General features: G+C 41.4%; 2 protein-coding genes across 4 annotated transcripts; one reads left to right on the top strand and one right to left on the bottom strand.

Annotated features, from left to right (window-relative positions):
- Positions 1-341: 341 nt before the first annotated feature.
- Positions 342-4,471, top strand: LOC125528267 (putative serine/threonine-protein kinase WNK4). 2 transcript variants are annotated; one of them, XM_048692761.2, is made up of 7 exons: positions 342-882; positions 1,256-1,293; positions 2,003-2,230; positions 2,312-2,532; positions 2,842-2,999; positions 3,075-3,465; positions 3,539-4,471. In XM_048692761.2, exons 1-7 carry the CDS (start codon positions 805-807, stop codon positions 4,273-4,275), a joined length of 1,851 nt encoding a protein of 616 aa, XP_048548718.1. In that variant the 5' UTR covers positions 342-804; the 3' UTR covers positions 4,276-4,471. The 2 variants fall into 2 exon arrangements, with proteins under 2 accessions (XP_048548718.1, XP_087384459.1); XM_087528333.1 differs by lacking the exon at positions 1,256-1,293.
- A 3,066-nt stretch (positions 4,472-7,537) lies between these two features.
- On the bottom strand, positions 7,538-10,252 carry LOC125528266 (uncharacterized). Of its 2 annotated transcripts, none has more exons than XM_048692760.2 (3): positions 10,037-10,252; positions 9,775-9,925; positions 7,538-7,944 (listed from the first exon to the last, which is right to left on the bottom strand). In XM_048692760.2, the coding sequence occupies exons 1-3, from the start codon at positions 10,148-10,150 to the stop codon at positions 7,937-7,939; spliced, it is 273 nt and encodes a 90-aa protein (XP_048548717.1). In that variant the 5' UTR covers positions 10,151-10,252; the 3' UTR covers positions 7,538-7,936. The 2 variants fall into 2 exon arrangements, with proteins under 2 accessions (XP_048548717.1, XP_087384457.1); XM_087528331.1 differs by having other exon boundaries at positions 7,538-7,958; positions 9,776-9,925.
- Between the last annotated feature and the right edge of the window lie 632 nt (positions 10,253-10,884).

Raw genomic sequence — 10,884 nt, 5'->3', positions numbered from 1 at the left:
CTCGTCATAGACATCTGCATGCAATTAGGCAAAATGAGTTGCATGCAAACAAAGGATCGGATCCGTTCCTAACGGCCGATCAGTCGAAAGTTATTGCTGTCCTTTCTCAAATCAATGACAGACTCCGACTCAAAAAAAAAATCAATGACAGACTCCGACTCAAAAAGAAAATCAATGACAGACTCCGACTCAAAAAAAAATCAATGTTGGCAAAAAAAAGTAGAGTATATTTGAACATTGCTATCCAAAATCCGCAAATTAAACAAGACACCAATCCCGTATCTTAACGGAACAGAATGTCAGTTACTATTTCCATGCCTCCACTTTTTCCTCCTCACCGCTACCAATCTCTCCCTTTTATTTCTCCTCGCCTCCACCAGCGCATCTCCGGGCAGCTAAAATCGTACCCTACCCTCGGTGGCCGCCGGCTCTGCCTCCCCGTAATCCCAACGTTGCAGCAGGGAACCCGCCGATGATGGGTTCTGCATACCCGACGGGAGGAGACTGACCGGCGGAGAATAAGGTGCTGCCGCAATCCGCCTTGTGCCGGGCAATGGGCGTCGCCGTGGGACAGGTGAAGCCGACGTCGCTGGGCAGCCGCCCCCGTCGAATGCGGCCTTCGTATGCCCCCTTCTCCGAGCCCTTCACTGAACGCCAGGCACATGCCGCGCCGTCATCCCCTTCCTGGCCGGCAGCGTGCTGTGCGTAGAAGCCCATCCCTCCCTCCGTCCAGCTTTCTCCACCGATCTGGCTCCAATTTTTTTCCCGCTTCCTCTCTGTGTTCCCAAATTCGTTTGATCCAGAATGGAGGTATTTGGCGATCGGGATGAGCCGACCGATCCTGAATACATAGAGGTGGATCCGACCGGGCGATACATGCGCGTAAGATTTCGCTTGGTGCTTTATTTTCTGATGATTGATCTCGCTTGGACTCTGATTTGTTTCATTGATGCCAATGTGACCTGAGATTTCCATGCTAGTTTTTGACCCTGCGGTGAAACGAATTGTCGTTATAAAAACTTATATTTTTCAGCATTTTGTTGCTTCCTTTCATAGATAAACAATGCAGAGTCGTGCACATTGTGAGCAGTGCATCCTGTTTTATCAATAAAGGTTGCATTAGAGCTATGTTAGCGTGAAAATTTTGCCCATTTGCTCATTGATTATTAAAAATCAGCAAGGAGGGAGTGCCTAAAATGATCAACAAAACCATCCGTGCCTATTGTATTGATCTGATTTTTTCCCCTTGTTGCAGTACAATGAGGTGTTGGGGAGAGGAGCTGTCAAGACTGTGTATGCCCTTACTATCATATTGTTTCATTTGTGTTTCTTTGTCAATTGATAGGTTGCCTCGTTTTCTTTCCAAACCTTAAAGATTGGCATAGTATTAGTATATTTTGTACTCTCTCCAATCCATATTACTTGTCACATGTTTAGTACAACTTTAGTACAAAATTGTACTAAATCTGCGACAAGTAATATGGATCGGAGGGAGTATTATTATTAACAATGTCGCTCTAATTAAGGTGTAGAGGTTAATACAATGATTCATACTTTAGTTGCTAATGCACATGCTCAGTTTTAGGCTTATGGCCGTAGTGAAGGTACCCTTTGTCGCTGTTCCACTTTGTTCAAAATAACCAGAAAGGCCCTAGTTTAATTAACAGTAGTAATGTAGTACTCAATCATATCTTAGACTCCCGACAGCCTTTCTATAACCATATGTACCAAGAAACTACTTAGGAGATAATATAGGCTGAGCAACTTGGGTCTGAAGTGATTTGGACCGAGGGAATATCATCATTTCAGGATGTAGCCTCTCTAAATTGTTCTGGAGACTTGTGGTGGCATTCAGTAAATAGATTCATATCAGGTTAATGATAAATTGCTACGCAATTATAATGCTACATTGCTTATCTTTCTGTTTACTTTTTTACACATCTCTTCCGACTATTACATGGGTCTGTCTGTAACTTGTGTTTCATTCTTAATTTGGATTTAGTTACAAGGCATTTGATGAGGCCGAAGGTATTGAAGTTGCATGGAATCAAGTCAGCATAGATGAGCTGATGCAGTGTCCAGATAACCTTGAGAGGCTCTACTCGGAAGTTCATCTACTGAAATCACTCAAGCATGAAAATGTAATGAAGTTCTACAATTATTGGGTCGATGATCGAAAGAAGACAATCAATGTTATTACTGAACTGTTTACATCTGGCAGTCTTAGGCAGTAAGTAATCATTGACCCATGCTCTGCTGCTACTTCCATCTTTCTTGAGAATGACACCATCACAACTTTGTGCATCTCTAGTTACCGACGGAAACATCCACGCGTTGATTTGAAAGCAATAAAGAATTGGGCAAGACAGATTCTTCATGGATTAGATTACTTGCACAGCCACCAACCTCCGGTTATCCACAGAGACCTGAAGTGTGATAATATTTTTGTTAATGGCAATCATGGACAAGTTAAGATTGGAGATCTTGGACTAGCTACAATTATGCTAACGCCTAAAGCAAGAAGTGTTATTGGTAATAATATTTTTGCTAGTTTATTGTCTTCCATGTTTGCTGAACAAATATCTTATGGTTCTTTTATCTTATGATACAACTTTGTATGTTATGGTTCCACCATTTGACATCTTTATATCAGTATAATCTTCTGCAATACATGGTTGTTTGAATTGTGAAAACCAAGGTCACACCTGTTCTCTCATTTAGACATGTTATATGGTTGTGTATTTTCAACAACCCACTCTTGAGTTCTAACCACTTTCTAAAAAATTATTTTTTGCACCTGATACAACACTATGATATTTCAACTCTTCTTTATTTTGGTAGGTACTCCTGAATTCATGGCACCTGAGCTATATGATGAGAATTACGATGAACTGGTCGATATTTATTCCTTCGGTATGTGCATGTTGGAAATGTTCACTCTTGAATATCCATACAATGAATGCAAAAATGCAGCTCAGATTTTTAAAAAAGTATCCAAGGTAAGTGTGTTATTTATATTCTAGAGTTGTGCTTCAGTTGAGCATCTTTTCTGAATTACTGTCTCTAATCTTTAGGGTGTCAAACCGGCTGCACTGTCCAAAATTGTAAATGCTGAAGTTAAGAATTTCATTGAGAAATGTTTAGTTCCTGCTTCTGAGAGGCTGTCCGCCAAAGATCTATTGCAAGATCCATTTCTTTGCCCCGATAATGCAAATAGTTTTGCTAGCATTACGGTTCCATCAACAATTCCCAAAGCAGTACGGATCTCTCCGGAATCTTTGCACATGGACGTTGATACTCATGAATCTATGTGTGCTAGCTCGGGCGAGAAAAATGCCGTTGGGTCTCCACATAATTCCGTGTTGGAGTTCACGAGAACCAACAGAAACACGGAACTCAATCTAAAGGGCGAGAAAGTTGATGATAGTTCAGTCTCACTGGTTTTACGGATTGCTGATTTGTGTGGTATGACTTACTTTATGTTGTTTGGAACTCAAATTACTATATTTTTGTGATACCATTGACTTTCTGTTCACAGGTCAAGCAAGAAATATCCATTTCCTCTTCTACCTCGAATCTGACACAGCTATGTCTGTTGCTGCGGAAATGGTTGAACAGTTGGAGCTAGCAGACTGCGATGTTACTTTCATTGCTGATTTTATTGACCTTCTGATAGTCAATCTTGTTCCTGGTCGGAAACTGGCAAATGATGCAGCGATGAGTCCATATGTGGAATCTAAAACGTGTGGAAGTGAGCAAGTAACTATTTCCCAGCAGAACCCATTAGAGATGCCACCTGATTATGTGTTAGTTCAAAGTACAATGCATCCTAAAGATATCAGTGCATCGCCGAATAAATATCTTGAATCTGTCTTAAGTGCAACTAACCTAGAGGGGCCAAAGTGCTCTGAGGGGTCGGACTTTTCTGCGCAGCTTGCTGGGAGTTCTGAAAGTCCGAGATACGATGGCACTGGTGACTGTGGGACTATGTACTGTGGTGGGTACAAAGAGGGAATCCACAAACTAGACTGCAACCATGTTCTAGGTGATGGGTCAAGGAACATTTCGATTTTCCATATAGATGAAGCATCGCCTCCTTCGGAGCTGGTGAGTGGTTGCTCGTCAATTTCCATCACCGATAGTCAAGATGTGCTGAATGGGGAGCTTGATTTGATTGAAGTCGAGTACAAAGATTGGTTTGATGAATTAGCAAGGATGCGGGAAGAAGCTATGGAAGGAGGAGGACAGGAGAAGTGGTTACAATATAATGAATGATGTTTAAGTTCGAGTATCGTGTGTGTCTTGTCTGAAACATCATCGGAATGTCTTTAGATGTTCCTCTGCCTCCTGCTTCTACAGTTTTGTGTTTTGGTCATGCAAATGTGGGTTATAATAATCGGTAGGATCATTGTCATCGATGTAGATTTGCACTGTTGCCCAGTGCGTTTATAATTAGTTAGTTCTTTAGCTAGCTCTGAGTTTTCCCAGCATTACAACTTTGACTTTGATGTGTCATCGGGAAAACGCAACTGTTGTAGATACACGGCTGCAGAAGTTTCAGTATTGGAATGAATATTGCAGCTGAAACATTCGATCTTTGCGTGTTCGTTATCTCTACTCTTAATAAAGCAGTTGGTAGTCTCGCTTCCAGGTTTTTTTCGTCCCATCACTTTCGTCCGGGTTTTTTTCGTAGGTTAACCATCGTAGATTTTTTTCGTCGCCTCCCCCACTTCATCGGTTTATTTTCACTTCACCCTCTCACACAACGAAAAAAACTGAACGGATTAGAACTTTCCATACTGACGCAAATTATTTAGTAATGTCTTTATGTAAAAGAATCAATCACAATTAATCTTCATAACGTTTGTTTCCTTCCGAATCACGTCCATAACTTTCCTTCCTTTTTTGGGCAGAAACTGTTTGGTAGCAGAGATTAGGAAGCTTCCTATGAGTGTAGTAATAGGAAGTATTCTTTTTCTTGATGATTCGTTTCCATGCATGATGATAGTAAATTAGGCCAACATTCACCACTATTTATGAACGTCATCAATCGTATCCATTCCTACCAGTTTTAAGGGAATCTGCTCGCTATGTCTTTTTTAAGGGGATCCACTCGCTAAGTCGTCGTCGCACGTTATTTTCACAAGCAATTCCCCTAAAAAAAGGCGTGGGTATTGGTAGTTGAACGCCCGCTAGGTTTTTCGCCTGTCCCATCCTCGCGCTGTGCCGCCGCCACCCGCCGAATTTCCAGCCGCCCGAACCCGTTAACTTCGCCAGCCATCGGGTCGACTGCCCCCGCCCCAAACCCCCATCCCCGAGCACTAGCTATCGCCGCGTTGCCGCCCCAAGCTCCACGCCACCGGGAACGAATCAAGCGCCGTCCTGACACCGTCGTCGCCGGCCCAGCACCTCCAGCCTTGCATGGACAGCTTCAATGTGCAGTCTCCCTTGCTGTCTCACCTTCTGCCAGCGCATGCAGCGGCGGGGTTGGACTCGTGCGTGCTTGCTAGCTTGCTCTCCGTGCGTACGTACTTGCTCTGCGTGCGTCGCACCGGCCAATGTGCATGATGCGTGTGTGCCTGCTTTTCTGTATGTGTATGCCAGCGTGATGCTTGTGTGCGTTGTTGTCTGTGTATGATATAGATGGCCCGAGTGTGTGTATGTTGTGCTCTGCTCTCTGCTGATCTATGTGTTGGTGCTCCTGCTATATGTTCATGCCATACAAATGAAATTTCTGTTAATCTTCTGACATGTTGAGTTGGTTCTCTCTGTCTTCTGAGGGGGTGAATGCAAAGCAGTCTATTAAGCCAGGCACTATTGCTGAGCTAAATTGACAAAAAAATATTGGTAGCCATAGTTGTAGTTTAAGTACTAGCGAGTTGTCTGATATGTATAAAGAGCCCGTTGCAACTGAGCCCGTTGCTAAATTGACAAAAAAAGTCGCCAGTGTCACTTGATATGTATGAGAATATTAAATGTATTATTAACATGATTAATATTGAACTCTTAAATTTAATATGGCCCCGTTGCAACGCACGGGCGTTCTTCTAGTATATGTAGTTCCCCAATTTTTAACCAAACTTTTTGAGGGTTAAATAGTGCACGCAGAGCAAAGTTCAAGGAGATCAAGTGGCTCATCCATAGCGCCAACAGAAAGAAGTACAGGAGGCCTTGGTCCTGTCATTTAGATGATTGCTCCTGTTGTTGTGCATTTCATTTGTGTGCATAGTTTTATATCAGCTGCAACGGCTCTTTTATAGGAGTATTATAACTGACAGGAACCCTAGTCGCCTATTTGCTTGGGAGGAGAGACGAAGGGGCAAGTAAGGGACAATGGTGTTAGGAACCAACCCTAGGTTTTTTTATCCTAGTTGGTCTTTTCCTATTTGCTTTTTTAGCACAATCCACTAGGTTTATTGATTAATAATCAACGGGATACAAAGAATATCATGAGGTACGCTAATCTAACGAAGAATCAAAACTAGCTAGATTGTGGGTATTCATAATTTGAGCCTCTTTTTTCATGGACAAAATTACACAAGGTAAAGGAAGAACTAGGGGGAATGCCTAATGGAGCTTGAGCTCCATGGAGCCCTTTGAAAACTTCAAAATTCAAATTTTAAGTTTCAAAAAATTCTGAAAAAATACACATATAGTGATATACATATGGATGTATACTACTTGTCTGCGAAATTTCATGAAGAAATACCTTTTAAAGCTACACAAAATGAAAAAAAATCACGTATTTCTAACACATGTACTGTTCACTATAAATTCACATGATTTTTTTTTGTATCATGCACATCTGTATACACATATAAGTATTTATGTACTTTTTCAGATTTTTTTAACTTTAAAAATGATTTTTGAACGTTCAAAAATAAAAAATCCACTCTCAAGAACTAGCTACTATAATGTCCCTGATAATCACTTCATATTTACCACCTAATGGAGCCCAAAATTTCAAAAATTGTCTTTTTAAGTTTCCAAAAAATCTGAAATAAAATACACAAGTACTTACCAACGTACAACATGGGTGTAAAAATTCATTATGAAATTTTGTTTTGATATGAGCTGTACACAAAAACATCATGTGCTTTTATAGTAAAGTGAATAGTACATGTGCTAGATTTTTGTGTAACTCTTATAAAAAAATTACATACAAAGTAGTATACATCCACAGGTATGTGTGTATTATTTTCAGAATTATTTGAAACCTAAAACTTAGATTTTAACACAACTTCTGAAATGTACATACTTATTATGAGATCTACTTAAGTAATAAAAAGAAGAAGTATATTGCGTGTGTGTTTATTGTCGGCAACCCAACACACATCTACTACATCTGTACCAAAATATAAGATGTTTCTGTAGCCTAAAAAAAACATCCTATATTTTAATACGGAGGGAGTATTTGTCAACAGGGGACCAGAGTGCCACTGTCGGGCCGCTGAACCCCTTGCCTTCATTGTCTTCTCGACCCCTAACCTAAACTCATACAGTACAAGTTTCGAGGGTGGAGAATGGAAGTTATGCATGGACTCACAATCATACCCATTCTTGTGCTGGTTGAATAAGAGTATTCATACACCAAATCAACACCTCTAGCGCGCGCGCGCACACACACACACAAAAAGCATCTCCATACCAAAAAGCCTGCAATGTCACATAAAGGAAGTGTCCAATTACCCCGCAAAAAAAGGAAGCGTCCAATTAACAAACCAACATTGAAGTGAGCTTCTGCACTGTCAGATGTATATCACTTTACTTTGCACAAGATTGGTGGCTTTTGGCATTGTGTGCTGCAACATAATTTGATCAAAGAAGCTCCACATGTTCGCATGTCCAGATACTCTTAAGTTTCACAATGCTTGTAGACATGTACTAATCAAATCCACATCTGCCAAAAGTATGTTTCTCCATTGTGTCAATTTGGTCATGTACCTGAAAGCGAATGCATCATATGTGTATTAGCAGAGTGTTTGGCAAAATATGAATTCCGCTCCAGGTTACTCATGTAGACAGTCTGTTGCAATTATATATAACATTAGCCATGTTTACAACAAAGTCATCAAAAGGTTACAGCAGACACATGCTGTACCATAGTCATGTCCGCCAAATTGCTTTTCACACAGACAAGCACAGCTAAAAAGATTTTCACTTCACTGTAAAAAGATAAATTTTGGCCTATAAAATTAAGCATTCTCAAAAGGCTCTTGTAAAAAAAAAGGAATTAAGCAAGTCAACGTAGTAAGTACAACAAGCCAATCTAAACACACCAAAATGAATATTTTCTGCTATATATGTTGACACTATAAAAGATATCAATATAAAGCTTTTTGTTGGTATCGGCTGGTATAACTGAAGTTTCAAAGAGAGGAAACATATTAAGCAAGGATCCTATTAACTTGAAACTAACATTACTTGTTCTCCAAACATTTTATTCCGTCATTTCTACTTTTCCTTTCTAGGATCATATGGAATTTTTTCCGTCTATTTTTCCTAATAAAAAAGCGACCTGGCTTCCTTTATTTACCTAATCAATTTATATTAAGGAACAACTCCCTTAAGAATATTAAAAGAACAACCTAAATTACTTTTAAAATTAGTCCCCTTGGACAATGCCAGAGCTGGAGGCATGGCAGACGAACACTTCTATGCCAGTGCCCTGGCTGAAATGTGAGCACAAAGGCATTAAAATTACGAGTAAATCATATTACTGGTCCCAAAACTTGACCGGCAGGTTCAAGTAGGACACTGTACTCTCAAACTGCCTATCTAGGCTACTAAACTAGTTTTAAGTGGATCACTCTAGGTGTCAACTAGTTTGGGCAGCCTATGTAGTTTCCATCCATTAGCAAAGTCTATTATGGCAATATACTTAGCTGGCCTTAATTCCTTGCTCTCATTGGGTCCCTGACATGCAGAAATTTATATAAGGTCAAGACTCTAGGGAGGCTGAGGGCAAATTACAGTGCTCATGCCCGTCATCAGGTACTAACCAAGCACAGTGGCATCAGTGAACATGCCATGTCATTTGATCTGTCACACAAAGGATGCCATACCAATTACCTAGAGAGAAACATCTCAAGAAGTTTAACGACCTAGACCTGCAGTTTGGGAGTTCGATGACCCAAGTTAGGTGACTGCAGCTCAATGTACTACATGGTTAGAAAAAGGCGCTTAAGCATGCCTAGGCTCTAGGCGATAGCAAAACGCCTAGCGCTTAGGCGTGCGCTTTTGTTAGAAAAGCACGAGGCGGTGGCAAAACGCACAATTAACGCCTAACGCTTTTAAAACTTTGTTCCTAATAACAAGTGTAGATTTGCCTTAGGCATGGGCGCATGGCACCACCACGCAGAAAAAGGTGACACAGGGTGGTAGCTGGTAAGCAAGTGTCATTCTTCGAAATAAGCTAGCGTGTGAACTTTAAGAAAAAAACTGTAAAGAAAAAGATTTCTAATGAAAAATCCTAAGCTACATTTGCATTACAAAACAACTTCGGGTAATATATTTCAATATAGTACAATTCACCGAAAGGAAGATGTGAAGAAAATCCCCTTATTGGTGCCAGAACGAGCAACTCTATTGACAACAGAAATTTCCAGGGTTGCAACAAAAAGAAAAAAAAATCGTAATCCGTCTTCCTTTTTCTGACACCAGAAGGAAGAACAACAATTGATAATCCCTAGTTATGCACACAGTTGAGCGGTGAGGACAATCGACTATTCCAGTAGGCAGTAGCTAAGCAAAAGAGGAGGGTGAAGAGCTCACCCTCAGTCTTGGGGGCAGATTGCTTGAGCTGACCATCGGCCTTGGGCTCACCGTCAGTCTTGGGGGCCGATTCCTTGGGCTCACCCTCAGTCTTGGGGGCAGATTCCGCGGACTCCACCTCCCTCTTGACCAGCCTCGCCTTCTTCACGATCTGCGCCAAGCGAGGGTCACACCAACAAGCACGTCAACACAACTCGATCGGGGGCATCAGAGTAAAACGACGCAAGGGAACGAGGAGGCGGAATTGGGTTTGAGGGCAGACCTTGTTTTTGATGGGGCAGACGTACGGGCAGGTGGGGCAGAAGAGGCGCAGGCGGTGGCCGCCGGTGGCCGGCTGGATCTGCAGCAGCATCCCGCACGCCGGGCAGAAGTCCATGGCCGCTTGCCGCACTTCTCTGCCGCTGTGCTACGGTCGGCGGCGGCTCTGCGATGAGTTTTTCTTTTCTTTTTTGAGGGGTGTTTCCAGGGTGGGGTGAAACCCCACTAAAACCCTATGACCAGGGTGGGTGTTTCCAGCCCATTAGTATTGGGCCGACCGTGTGAACGGCGGTCTGACCTCGAGGCCCACATATTTTGTACATGGAATTATGGGAATTCACCGTGCTCCCTTATTCTTGCTCAAAAAAAAAACCGTGCACCCTTATTTTAAAGCCCTCTCGTTCAATTGAGATGTTCGACTTTAGATTTGGTTTACAATTTTGACCTCGTCAACTATTTCTCAACGAGCCCTCTCATTGAGATGAGGTATCAATTTTAGATTTGATTCACAATTTTGAGTGGATCAATAATTTCTTAAATTAATCGACATCAACCAGCATAATACGTGTTTTTGTTGATTAGCGGATATCACGAACTGACATGAAAATCCCACTAAAACACCATATTATAAAAAAAAAGAACGCACTTCATCATCTTACCCGTGTGTCAAACCAATTCGTATCTTTATGGAATCTTAGCAACACCAACGGCACAACGAAACGCGCCCAACACTTCTAATTAATGCGAAATTCTAAAGTCCGCAATGCAAGAGATGAATCATTTCATAGGATAGGATGACCAAAATTTCAACCTATCCCGCATTTTTTTCTAAGAAATCATTGGAGAAGAGTT

Source organism: Triticum urartu, chromosome 6A, assembly GCF_056163025.1.
Source record: "Triticum urartu cultivar PI428250 chromosome 6A, HENAU_Tu73, whole genome shotgun sequence".
NCBI lineage: Eukaryota > Viridiplantae > Streptophyta > Magnoliopsida > Poales > Poaceae > Triticum > Triticum urartu.
The sequence above is the reverse complement of the archived record's forward strand: the minus strand, read 5'-3'. Positions and strand labels throughout refer to the sequence as shown.